This window comes from Orbicella franksi, chromosome 8, assembly GCF_964199315.1.
Source record: "Orbicella franksi chromosome 8, jaOrbFran1.1, whole genome shotgun sequence".
Classification (NCBI taxonomy): Eukaryota; Metazoa; Cnidaria; class Anthozoa; order Scleractinia; family Merulinidae; genus Orbicella; species Orbicella franksi.
The window spans coordinates 9,277,808-9,291,612 of record NC_138152.1 but is presented as its reverse complement, the minus strand read 5'-3'; the positions used below and the strand labels follow the sequence as shown (position 1 = coordinate 9,291,612).

General features: G+C 39.4%; 1 protein-coding gene across 1 annotated transcript; it reads right to left on the bottom strand.

Moving 5' to 3' along the window:
- Nucleotides 1-4,353: 4,353 nt before the first annotated feature.
- LOC145494151 (uncharacterized) lies at nucleotides 4,354-8,371 on the bottom strand. Its single transcript, XM_081473614.1, has 2 exons — nucleotides 7,078-8,371; nucleotides 4,354-7,005 (listed from the first exon to the last, which is right to left on the bottom strand). The coding sequence occupies exons 1-2, from the start codon at nucleotides 8,369-8,371 to the stop codon at nucleotides 4,985-4,987; spliced, it is 3,315 nt and encodes a 1,104-aa protein (XP_081329740.1). The 3' UTR covers nucleotides 4,354-4,984.
- Between the last annotated feature and the right edge of the window lie 5,434 nt (nucleotides 8,372-13,805).

Below are 13,805 nucleotides of genomic sequence, written 5' to 3'. Positions count from 1 at the left end.
TCGCCAATTTATATTTTTCCTCGGTTTCAGGACAAAAAGCGCTAAAAAAGCGTGTCTGCGTTTTTCCATATTCAATTGTAGTAAAAAGTTACGGAACATTTTCGAAATAGGATTTAAAAAATGTGAAGTGATCGTACAAAAATCGCTCTCGGAGAAAAAATATTTCGAAATAAACAATTCGTAGACACGTTTTTGTTTTTTCTATGTTAACCTAGCTACTGTCCAAATTTGAGGGCAAACAAACAAATTCAGTTTGAGTTGTAACTCTTTAAAGTGTCTGCTTCAAGCGAAAAAATTTATTCGAGAAAACAGCGCTAAGAAAAATATCTTGCTTCGCAAACAAACTCCGCCCACAAACGCCTTCAACTGGGTTCTCAGATCACTGAGCCAATCAGCGCTTGGAAAATTTACTACCATTAACTCACGGTGAAATTTACGCGTGAATCTGCAAAAAAACCTTGCGTTTCACAATGCGCTCAAGGCGGAGAGATAATTTTTCTGCAGCTGGGTTTTTCTTGAAGCTGGTTTGGCAAAATGGGGTAGATGAAAAAGGATACGAACGCTAGAGTAGCTGGGCGACGAGAACAAACTGAACAAAAGAAAGCGCGGCAGAGCAAATGTGCATGGATAATATTCCAATGGATCTCGATGAGTTGGATGATTCATCGGTATCGAACTCAACAAAAGAGTCACTGTAAACATCGCTGTTATCGCTGTCGAGTTCCCAAATTTTACACAATCTTTCTCTTCTCTTGACTCGATCTTTTTGCCCGCTTGATACGTCCGTAGCTTCATCCGCGAGGTCAACTTTCGCTTCTTCACTCATTGATGTATTTTTATTCATTCTACGCTCTTTCGAACTGGTAAACAGAGTTTTCCGTGGTCCATGTTTACTTATAACTTAATAGAATTACATCTAATACGAAAAATGCTTGGATTAACAATGCTGATTAACTGAGTAGCCAGCCAATTCGTGGTATCCATATCGGTAATATTCCCGCGAAAGTAGTCTCGGTTGATTGCATACACGTTATAGGGCTGTCAATCAAGAGGGAACTTTTACTTCCGGCCATAACGTAAAACATCCATTTCTCCGCCAGTATTAGGTTTTTTTCAATTTTGTTTTCAGAAATTAGAGATTACTATTCGACCATTAGTTTGAACCAAAAATCCAAATTTGAAGAAAGTTGCCGATCTGAAGGTATACTGTAACCTTAATGTAATTTTTGTATAGTGTGTGAGCGCAAAACAAAAGATTTAACCCGGCCCTGGACCTTCCAACAGAAATCTTCGTATCTTCGTTTGCTCTTTTGGAGTTTGCCGAGCTTAAAGATCGCTTTCACTGTCACGCAATAAAAAAAAAAAAAAAAATGATAAATCGAAAACCATCTAGTGGAAAAAGTTAAGAAATTGTGATGTTATAGAAGATAACTAGATAAGACACTTCTCCAAGTTTTAGGCCTGTGCGTTTCCCCAAACTTCAGATATTCCTCGAAATGTTTCGCAGAAATTTACAGAGCCCAGTATGGAAACGCTACGTTGGTGTACATCCGTGGTAAACAAATGTGGCGGCCGGAAAATAATGTAAACATCTGGAACTTACTTTGGCTATCTAGGCGACTTATTATCAGTACTGAACAAACAAGCATTTACATAAGCACTTTTCCTAATGCTCTAACTTCTAAAAGGGCTCAAAATCATGAGATAAGTATATATTTTTCAACAAACTCGATCGTGGCCTTGTGTCACGCAACTTCATAACCCTGAAATTCAGATGCTCTGGTTTCCAAACGAAGCACGCCATCGAGCTGTAAAATTGTAAACAGATATAAATATACCCCCTCTTATGCCCGATGAGGATAAAAACTGTGGTGGCTCTTTAGTTTTGGATTTTAGAAAGTGATGACGTCACGTGAAAACGATCTATAAACTTTCCCCTCTATCAACTATGAGTGTAATTGATCAGGTGCTAGATTTACAAAGCCCTCGTTGCTAACGAGCTCTAGAAGACACCAAGAAAGGAAACTGAATAACATCCTCAAGGTTTCGAGAAAAAAAATTATTCTTTCTGCACAAATTAGATTACACGACTCGAATAATAAGCTTATCAATCCATCTATCGAATCCTCTGCTGATATGACATAGAAATCAGCCGAGAATTATTGAATTTTTGTTGGTTAAAAAAAGAAGGCATTTTTCGTTAATTTTGTTGGTCGAGGGTAAAATTATTCCCAAGATCATCCGGAGACCGCCGAAGATTCCAACTTGGCCCGAATAACATCTTCAGAAGATGGTTCGAAGTCTTTCGAGGAAGAATTCTTCTGTTGATAACATAGAGGGCAGAAATACTAAATTTTGTTAGTCGAGGGTAAATAAAAATTACTCCGAAGATCATCCGAAGACCTCCGAAGATTCTTTCTTTTTCCGCCTTGGGCAAAATTACTCCGAAGATCATCCGACTATTCCAAATGTGACCCGAAGAATCTCTGTATCTTCAGAACATGATCCGAAGTCTCGAAAACTTTGAAAATCTCCAGCGTTACCGAAAGTCAAGCATGAAACAAATTTTTGAACTTGGATGCGTAACATGTCAGGGTTTGCCTTTTTTCGCTCTTTCGAGATGGTCCTTTTTCATAGTGCCTTAAGGAGTCAGACTACAGTTAGCCTCACTTTTTCTTTTTGTAATAAAATTCAGTTTTCCCGCCAATTTGAAAAGGGTACAAACATGTCATGTATACGCACTTTATTTTTTTTACCACAATTGCTACTAATCTCGCAATCTGATTGGCTAATTTGCCGTTGTCGATTAGAGTCCAAGCAACGCTGCTCGCGTCAATGTGTCACGCTCTTGGTCACGCTCTGATATTGTGGTAAAGAACAATCATTACTCTTATCGACAACGATATGCGTCATCGCTGTGGTCCAAATTTGTTGTGGACTCACAAGGCGCAGCCTCATTTTGACCACTGCGATGACGCATATCGTTGTCGATAAGAGCACAGACAACGCTACACATTCGATTTGTTAAATGTCGCAAAGTCACGCCACGTCATACATCAATCGCGCGCGCTAGGGAAGAAATATATAAACTATAGCCTCCATTTGACGCGGAAATAATGTCCTAGGACAAATATCCGAGCCTATTTTCGCGCCAAATAGAGGCTGTTGCGTTTATTATCCTTCAAATATTTTTCGAAACAAGCGCGGTTTTGAAAACTGGGGAAATTCACTCCCATATTCCCCAGTTTTAGTTTGGGAATATTTAGTGACGTGACGTGCTTAGACCAATCACGCGCGAGTGAAAATATTTAATGGATTGTAAGAGATGATAGATAGCCAACGAAGCGCGTAGCGCCGAATTGCCTATAATCATCTCATATCAAACACGCGCAAGTGGAATCATTGTGTAACTGAAAAACTCCCCCAAAATATAGAAAAATAAACTAAAATTGAAATAATGACGCCTGCAAAAATAAGGCGTACGCTTACCATATTTGTAGAGCATGGTATAATGACTCATAACCCATGATGACTAAGCCAATGAAAACTCTCGAGTTGCGTTATCCAATGATTCAGTTTTTAATAAAAGCAAGTATAGGGTTTGGTACCGGCTGCGCCAACTTCGCCTGCCGTTTACTCTCTTAAATGATTTCCTACATTTTAACAAAAAAAAAAAAGAAAAAAAAAAACAGGCAAAAAATCTGTACATGAGAAGTTAGTTCTCGTGTCGTCAGCCTTATTTCGAAAACGAGGACGGAGACCCCGCATTGTTTTTCACCTTTTGGCAAAACATTATGTTTACCTTCCTGCATGGCGAGTGTTTAAAAAATTGGGCACGTGGGAAAATTTTGGGCGCGAACTTCCTTAAACGTTCCTAACCATTGCGCAACATCAATTTCTCTTTAGCAAAGGATAATAAAGCCAAAAGAAAAACTGAAACAAAAGTCAAACTTGAACGGGATTTAAACCTATGACCGTTACGATATTGGTGCAGTGCTTTGCGAACTGAGGTATCAAGCCAACTAGGAACAGTTTAATTTTTGCGATCATTGTCGTAATGTATTCTTAGAAAACAAATGCAGTTTGTTTCTTGACTTGTAGACGTACTCGTCCTACAACAACAACAATAACAACAACAATAACCATATTAAAGTGTCAAGCCTATCCAGCTGAGGGTAAAGACCCTTTACCAATTGAGGACACCTCAAAAAAGAAATTCTAAAAATAATATTAATACAAGTACCTAATTATCGATTAAAACTAGAAATTCAGCTATTATAATTACGCTAAATGGATCATTTGATTTAAAAAAAGCTAAAAATATCACCTTTTTACAATAATACTTTGCTGTTTACAATAATTGATAAAATAGTATCAGACAGGCTTACTGCTCCTTTCAATAACATGCGGACTCTGAAATTCAAAGCTCAACCGACAAATGCGTTTTTCGCTACCGTCAATCAAATGTTTGGCGGCTCCTCCCAGCCCCCGACTGTGCTATCTAAACTGTGCTCGACGATTTGATTTGGTTATCGCGCGCTCGGCAATAGTCGGAAGCTGGGAGGAGCCGCCGAACATCTGATTGACCGTAGCGAAAAACGCATTTGTCGGTTGAGCTTTGAATTTTAGAGTCCGCATGTTATTGAAAAGCGCAGCAAAAGTCAAGTGCTTTATAAGACATCTCTTCCTTTCTTGAACCAGACAATGGTACGAGATCATAAGTACCAAATTTTAAGTAGAGAAATCCCAAGAATAAGGGCTCGGATCGCCTAATAAAAAACAGTTTGGTTAAAGAAAGGTTTTCCTAATAATTGAAAAATCTGTCGATACACTTCTCCAGCTCCTTACTGTACATCAGTGTTTCAGTGTTAGATTTTGTCCCTGTAAAGAAAAAGGGAAGTTTCAATTTTGATTCAAGTCACGCAGCTAGGTAACCAACTTACCAAATTCATGAAATGTTGTCTGCGCTATTAGAAACATACCTTTATTTTTCAAACGCAAATGTCACGTCATCTCCAATCAGCATAAACGGCGCCCAGCTGGGAACCTTGGTGAAGCCATGATCTCTCATCCACTTCATGGCCGCGTGAAGAGATACACTGGTACTTTCTCCACGAACAAGGTGCTCGTAAAAACGACTCATCAACTTCTTTGTTGCATTGTCGTCTAGAGCCCACAGTGCCACCAACACTGAGCGTGCCCCGGATCCTAGGAACGCGCGAGCGATTCCAACAACTCCCTCAACTCTAATTTGTCCACGGCCACTGTGACAACAGCTTAGTACCACCAGTTTAGCCCGTACTTGAACTTTAGCAATGTCAGACATTTTCAAAAGGTAATCGTCTTCTTGTGGAATCCCGGTGGTGGAGGCTGGAGGGGCAAGAGCAATTTCTCCTCTTTCAGCATTGCCATGTGCAGCAATATGTATGAGACTCGCTGACTTCATCCTCTCAAGTACCGCTGGCTTCGTAGCGTCCTGTCCTAACAAAGGCTGAACGCCCAGCCGACGTGCTATCATCTGTGCTTCCTTTCTTGCGCCAGGCAATGGGTAGAAGTCTCTCTTTTCACTTCCCCTGTAAATCACCTTCCTACCAACATCAGGATCTCCCACTACCACAGCATCAGTCTGACTGTGAAAGTCTGCAGGACTGTCCTGAATGAGCTTGAGAGTTGACAAAGAAGGAACCACGCGGATTCTGAAATTCTCTGATAAATATTTTCCTCTTTCATTGAGTAAAGCTGGAAATGGAACACGGTACAGGCTGCGATCAGGAACAATGATGATTTCAGGCTCATCAAGTAAGTCGGATACAGGATTGACGAGCAGTTCGTAGAACAAAGTTAGACTCGGTTCGGGATAACCCATATTCCCAGGTTTACCTTGTCGCAAAGTTGCGGGGCCCTGTGTTTGACAAGGTTCAGGATTTGTTTCAATGTTATTGTCACTTATAGATCGATCTTCGCAAATCTCCGCGGGTAAAATACCAAAGCTTTGGAAGCTTTCAGCCATTATGGCAAAAAATTCATCCAAATCAGCAGCAACCTTTGTTAATCTGGTGTGGAGAGTCTTTTTGTCCAGCTCAATTTTTCGAAACTGAATGACACCGCTTGTCTTGAGAATCCAGAGAAACACACTTTGCCCAGAATAGGAAATGTATAGACAAGTGCAGTTGCTTTCTTTCTTCATGACATTTTCAACACCAGTCGATGATTTCGGATCAGCTGACATGCGTTTTTCAGTAGGGTACTGAATTGCCATCAAGTCTGCTAGGGCTCTAGCACGTCCAAGCTCTTCAACATTAAGAGCATCCATAGGATTTCCAGCATAACAACACAATCCACTGAGCAGCTGGTATGGTAAAACATGCTTGTCGACAAATGATATCTTCATTTGATCGCTGTCTTGAAGAAAACCACGCATTTTTTCGGATTTTTCAATACTTCGAAGCAAAAGGGAAGAAGCCTCCGCATATTTGTTTTCCGATAACTTCGTCAATGAAAGTAAACAATAGCAGGAAAACTCAAGTTTAGGGTTTCCAATCTCTTTACCTGTTGAAAGGGCCTTTTCAAGATATTCTTCGGCCACGTCATGATCGCCAAGAGATTGAAACACGCGCCCAAGGCCGAGGTAAGTGTTTGCTTCCAGTTTCCTCGCACCAATTTTAACTGCAATTGCAAGTGCTTTCTCAAAGCAGGCTTTGGCTTTCTTTTTATCGCCAAGGGATAGAAAAAATCTCCCTTCCGTGGAGTAACATCTTGCTTCTATTTTTTTACAACCACTTTCCATGCTGATCGCAAGTGCGTCATCACAATATGATTTACTCTGTGTATATTGTCCAAGAGCGTCAAACACAGCTGCCAGGCTTAGATATGATTCTGCTTGTCCACTTCGGTCACCAATTTCCTTTTGGATCTTCAGCGCTTTCTCATGATATTCTTCAGCCTTTCGATATTCACCGAGAGAATCAAACACATTTCCAAGCATTCCATAACATTGTCCTTCTCCTGCTTTGTCACCAGTTTCCATGCTGATTACAAGTGCTTTCTCGTTATATTCTTTAGCCTTGACATATTCACCGAGAGAATCAAACACAATTCCTAGGCTTCCATAACATGCTCCTTCTTTTGCTCTGTCACCAGCTTTCATGCTGATCGCAAGTACTTTCTCGAAATATTCTTTAGCCTTGAAATATTCACCGAGAGAATAGAACACATTTCCTAGGTTTACACACCCTGTTCCTTCTCCTGCTGTGTCACCAATTTTCATGCTGATCGCAAGTGCTTTCTCGTGATATTCTTTAGCCTTGCGATATTCACCGAGAGAATGAAACACCATTCCTAGGTTTCCATAACATGATCCTTCTCCTGCTCTGTCACCAGTTTTCATGCCGATCGCAAGTGCTTTCTCGTAATATTCTTTAGCCTTGCGATATTCACCGAGAGAATAAAACACATTTCCTAGGTTTACACACCCTGTTCCTTCTCCTGCTGTGTCACCAATTTTCATGCTGATCGCAAGTGCTTTCTCGTGATATTCTTTAGCCTTGCGATATTCACCGAGAGAATGAAACACCATTCCTAGGCTTCCATAACATGCTCCTTCTGTTTCTCTGTCACCAGTTTTCATGCTGATCGCAAGTGCTTTCTCGTAATATTCTTTAGCCTTGCGATATTCACCGAGAGAACGAAACACATCTCCTAGGTTTCCATAACATGCTCCTTCTTTTGCTCTGTCACCAGTTTTCATGCTAATCGCAAGTGCTTTCTCTCCATATTCTTTAGCCTTGACATATTCACCGAGAGAATAAGACACTCTTCCTAGGTTTACACACACTGTTCCTTCTCCTTCTTTGTCACCAATTTTCATACTGATCGCAAGTGCTTTCTCGTAATATTCTTTAGCCTTGACATATTCATCGAGAGAATGAAACACTCTTCCTAACTCTTCATAAGCTACTGCTTCTTGCTCTCTGTTACCAGTTGTTCGTAGGACTGGGATTGCTCTCTCAAGAAGTTGTTTTGCTTCAGCATACATACTTTGCTGCCGATATATCCGTGCTAGTGCTGTGCTGTGCAAACTTTGTTGGACTGTATCGCCACACTCGCGGAAAATAGCGAGAAGTTTCCTGCCGTACGCTATTGCATTTGTGTGATCGCGAACATGGCGGTACGCTTTAAACATGGTGCAATAGATCTTTTTGTGAATTAATTGGCCTAATTGCTTTTCTGTACTGAGCGCTTCGTTACTGAGCAAAACCAAGTTTTCCTTGCATAACTCGATGGCTTTTGAAGCGCGACCAATGTTGAGAAGAAAAGTAGCAACAGCTAAGCCTATACGGATGGCTTGCATAATTTCTTCTTCGTAATTCATGACGCCTTCCTCGGTAAGTCTTGTAACTGAAAAATAAACCGAGTAAGGCTGAGCTTAGAATTGTGCCGTATTACGTAATGAGCCTTGTGTCATTACGAAGAAGTGCCGGGACTCGAAGAAGCCATGTTTGAGCAAATTTCCGGGAAGGGGACCCCCATATAAGGGCTTTATAATAAAGCCCTTATATGGGATTTTTCCTCCCCTCCCCGGAGCAAATGAGCATGTTAAATCTGTGCATTATATCATTAAGTCTGACAGAAAAAAAAAAATGGCAAAAGAGTGCTTGCTTTAAAATGACCGAATTCATATCAGGTGTACAAATTAATTTTCTCAATTCTGTGGTTGAACATTTTCGGTACGCAAACCACGAAATGTTGGAATATACGAATCATCTTTGGCTATAGGAAACTTTTCATGAGTAAATTCAACCTTGTTAAAAGCTGGAGTGATTATTCAAGTCCGTACATGAATAAGCTTGTCAAAAAGTGAGTTGAAGAAGCAAACGACAAATGGCAAAAATTACGTCTTAAGTTGTTTTCTTTCTCTATAATACTGAAATTAATCCATAAAATAGACAAAATAGACAAAAAGTTCTCCTAGCCGCCGGAAATTCTCATCTTCTCTCTTTACCGTGTAAACGGCAAAACATTTAGTGCAAAAGTCTCCCATTCGCCGTGAACGTTTTTCTTAATTATCCGCCCTTAATTGTCGTGAGATTTTTCCTACAGTTCACGGTAGCATTTCGCTTGTTTCGGACTTGTTACGGTAGAGCTTCTCTGAAGTATTTAAGTCTTTGCCAAACAATATTTTCCCTTCTTAGTTAAACTCGTAAAGATTTAATATAAAATTAAGGCAAACAATTCAAGGTAAGTTGTACTCACCGCGCCAATGTTGAAATAAAAGTCTGAAGACTAGCTGGTATTTCTTGCATGAAGTGAACTTTACTATCAGGTTTGTTGTACACTGTTCTCTTTGGAAAGTAAAACACCGGATATGCGTAAGTACGTCATACAATCAGACGTTGCAAAGGAAATTAGAAAATGAAATTTTTTAGTTCTTCTTTTCAGATTTTCCATTTTCCAAAAAAACTGAAATTTTGAAATGCTTTGTTTTAACCTATTAATATCATTTTGGATTTTAAAAAATGGACAACGTTTTTCAGTTTTACAAAATACATGTATCGACAGTAACGTCTGTCATCTTTAGTTACAACTGGAGTGAATTTTAATGTAGAAGTTACTATACAAGTTTTGTGCAATAGCTGTTACCTAGAGTAACTTACAAAACACAAATAAAATACGTAGGTTGAAAACAAATAAAAACAAAAGTTGAACGCAGAGAAAACGTGCAGAAGCAATTTACTATAGACCTTCAGGGGTGCCTTCCGGAAAATGCTTTCTGTACGCGCTGCTTTAAAGAAAACCATGGTAAACTATATATCATTGTAAAACTAATCAACTGTAGAATCCGAAAATAACAATACATTTTGCTAGTTTTGCTTTGATGGCCACGTGCAAGCCTTTAAACGCAAAAATGACCGCCCTGGCTGAACTGAATGACCAGCCAAAGGGCCTTTGTGTTACCGCGGACATCCAAACTGAGTGGACATTATCAATCAGGAGTTGATGGGCTAACAAAGTGTGTGAGGCTTTTTCGATATTTCTATTGGTTGCTTAGGAAATCCCTTTTAAAGTTGGACAATAGAAAATTTTCTGACTGCTGTTACTCAATGGGACGCCACGGGAAAGATATTTCGATTTTCGCAAAAGCCTCACACACTTTGGTGCGCTAATGTCAGACGAAGATTTTGGCCAAGTTTCGTTAAAATCCGATAAATCTACATACCCTATTAATTCATTTAAATAAAGGTAATTCACGCAAAAATAAACTTTGAGGTTTCGGCCTCGAAAGAAATTCACATTTTTCGCACCTCACTGAAGCGGTTGTCAACGCGGCCATGCCGCCAACCAATGAAACGCAGCTTTGAACTCCCCAGCCGTTTATAGTAACGCTTCCCGGGAATGAATGTACAATGTTTATATTTACAGTATATCTTTCTATCTTACATCGGGAGTAGCGAGGTCTGCCGTGAAGCATTCAGCAGCTTATAAACCGAATCAGCAGATTAATGGTAAAGAAGGAAAAGGGAAAAAGAGGAATGATAGTGGAATAGCCTTGAACAGGCCTACTCAGCGAAGACAAACAGTAGACTGCAAGGCTGATACTACGTGAAAAACGTTTCGAGACACCAACATGACAAGAACCGATAAAGTAGGATCGCAACAGTGGACAGCTGTTTCGCCCTTCTTGGGGCTTGTCAGCACTGTGTAGCGAAGATATGTAACGCCTACTCAGCGAGCCGAGTCGAGTGCGGATATTTACACATTTTTAAAAAAACCTAAACGCATAATTCATCGGCCTGTTTGTTTTGCTAGAATATGGAAAAACATTCTTCGAAGCGGAGGAAAGGAGCGTTTGGAGAAGCTGCCTTGTCAGATATAAGCGATTAAATTCGCCGGTCTGATTCCGCGGCAATCAATTGCAACTTCCGTGCCAGAAGAAGCCAGAGCAGGGAATCGACGAAACATTCGCTTGCGATCTACGCTTACGTTCAAATGTGGGACCGCGAAGACCGTGCAAAATCACTTAAGAGACGAAAACAATCAACAAAAGCGGAGATTTCTGTGGAGAAATTGCAAGATGTAAGGGATAAACAAAAAATGCGAAATACGACTCCGCGGATGAGATCGATCAGTTGCCGCGAAAATATTACTGCTCAACTCAAGGGTTGACACATTTTAATTGGCTTATCACAGTTTGAAGTTTATTGACTCGTTTTGAAAATTTGCGTTTTCGTAGATAACTCGTTCGCGTTTTAAGTTTTTAAAGTAATTTTTTTTTGTAAAATTCAGATAAAGTTGAACAGATAGGCCCTCGAAGGTCTACAGTAACCTTAAGTTGCACAATTTCTTCAGAGGTTTTTTTTTTTTATCGAATTTTAATTTTTTAAACAAAAATAAAGGTTGCTATGAAATCTAACATTTTTCAAAAGATTTTTTAAATAAAAGTTAATAAAAAAAAAGGTGTCATAATTCTCATAGCGCGTCGATTTTCTGCGCGAAGCAGCTTTGTCCTTGAGCTCCTAATACAAGGGCTACATTAACATTTTCTTGTTTACACCCGATTTCGCTGTTTCGGTTCTCGAATCCTGAATTCCCTCTTCCATCATATCTGTCACTGCTTATGGTCTTCAGGTCATGAAAGGTGCTAAAAAAAAAAAGAGAAAAGTCTTTAAACCGGGAAAAAAAACGAAGCCAGGAGCTAAGAAGATTACAAAAGCGGAATTTCTCAAAGGCAAGAAGACCAGGCTTGTAATTCTGGCATGAAGTGAATTTTACTATCAGGTTCGCTTTGGAAAGTAAAACACCGGATATCCGTAACTACGTCAAAAAATCAGACGTCGAACGGGGTAATTAGAAACTGAAATTTTCAAGTTTCTCATTTCAGATTTTACATTTCTCGAAAAAACCTGAAATTTTGAAATGCTTTGATTTAACCTATTAATATCATTTTGGATTTTAAAAAATGGACGACGCTTTTCAGTTTTAAATACATGTTTCGACAGTAACGTCTGTCATTGTCAGTTACAGCTGGAGTGAAGTTGAATATACAAGTTAATATACCAGTTTTGTACAATCGCTCTTGCCTAGAGTAACTTACACAACACGAATAAAACACGTAGATTGGAAACAAAAGAACAAAAGGGAAATGCAGAAAAAAACGTGCAGAAAAATTTAAGATAAGAGAGAGAAATTAGAGAGAAGATAGAGAGAAATTAGCCTGATGAATTGACGATTTAAAATTAATGTACACAGCTTCTTTAATTTTTACTTGAAGCTTTGTGGCGGATTTATTGTGTGATGAGCAAACATTATTTTCCATCCTAAATTGTTTACATAAAAGGAGCTAGTTAGCAGTTTAGAGACTGCTGAACTTATTCTGCTCTAGGGTAATTTCAAATCAAGCTTTCGTTTGCGTTACCATATCTTTTAGAAGGTTTATTTTAAAAAATACATTGAGGTAAATATCATGAGAGCAAGTTTTCAAGCGTGTCTTTAGCACGCTTTCTTGGAAATACGATATAATTCGAACTAGAAACTGTCTTCTTGTAAAAAGAGTATTTATGCCCCTTGCTCCGTCACTATGGATTGTATTTCACAATGTGCATTGCTAAGGCTAAGCTCGGTTTGCTGGGAAGAGAAATTAACTGACACAAATCTTTGCCATAATTTGGCCACTCAGTTAAGTGGTCGTTTATTGTAAGATCATCTCAAATTACAATAGAACTGGAAATGAGTACCTTTTTCCAGCAAAGGTGAGTGCAAACACACCAAAGCCCTGAACGCATTAACGAGACAGGGCCGCCCCACCCAAAGCCAAAGCAATGCACAGTGCACCAAGTTCCCTAACAATAACCAACCAATAACAACTGAAACATGATTATTGCATCTAACCAAGTAGCCCCGGCACACATGGTTTGATCTACAACTGTTAACTTGTTAACCGTGGCGCAAAACATTTAAGTTGTGCTAAAAGTTAGTTGCAACTTTTAGGAAAACAATTGGCCTCTGCACAAATGTTCCCGATGAGGCAACTATATAACAGGGCAAAAGCTCTGCAGGAACTATCTTCTAGTAACTGAAACTGTCTTAAGTTATTAAACCAGGTGGACCTTGCACACAAGGTCTGATGTACAAATTGGTAACCTGCCTTCCAACATTCAAAATATCCAGGTTAGTCTCAAGGTTTGTTGTACCTTTTAGGAAACGATTGGCCCCTGCACTAAAGTTCCCGATCAGGCAGCTAGATAACTTAACACCAAAGAAATGTATGTTGCACTGTTAGCCCGTGCACAACAGCTCTGAATGAACCAAGTGACCCCTGCACACATGGTTTGATCCAGACATTGTCAAATAAAATCATTCTAAGATAAGTTGCACCTTTCAGGAAACAGTTGGGCCCTGCACAAATGTTCCCAATCAGTCAACTCTATACGTAACAGAACAAATATATCAAGTACTGTTGGCTACCAGTAAGATACACACAATGCAGATACACTTGGCCCCTGCACAAAAGATCTGCACTCTGCTTGAGGAATAATACTATATAGATAAATGTTTTGAACTGCAAGCATGAGCATATGGAACTGGGTTAAGTTATATGTATAGGATTATTTAGAACACTTTTTGGAAATACGATATAATTCGAACTAGAAACTGCCGTTTTGCAAAAGGTGTTTCATTTTATAATCCAGGTATTTCAGGATATTCAAAGACAGATTGTCATATGACATCAATATGACTTGAAGGTGTAAACAAGCCAGCCACAGTGTTTCGATTCTCTGACTACCTTTCGAATGAGATGCGGAGAAAGA

Bases quoted from the DNA above. Each gene is read 5' to 3' on its own strand.
- LOC145494151 (XM_081473614.1), bottom strand. From the start codon at position 8,371: ATGAATTACGAAGAAGAAATTATGCAAGCCATCCGTATAGGCTTAGCT. The intron at 7,006-7,077 runs GTGAATATGTCA...GTGACAAAGCAG, and splicing joins AATTGTGTTTGATTCTCTCG to GAGAAGGACAATGTTATGGA.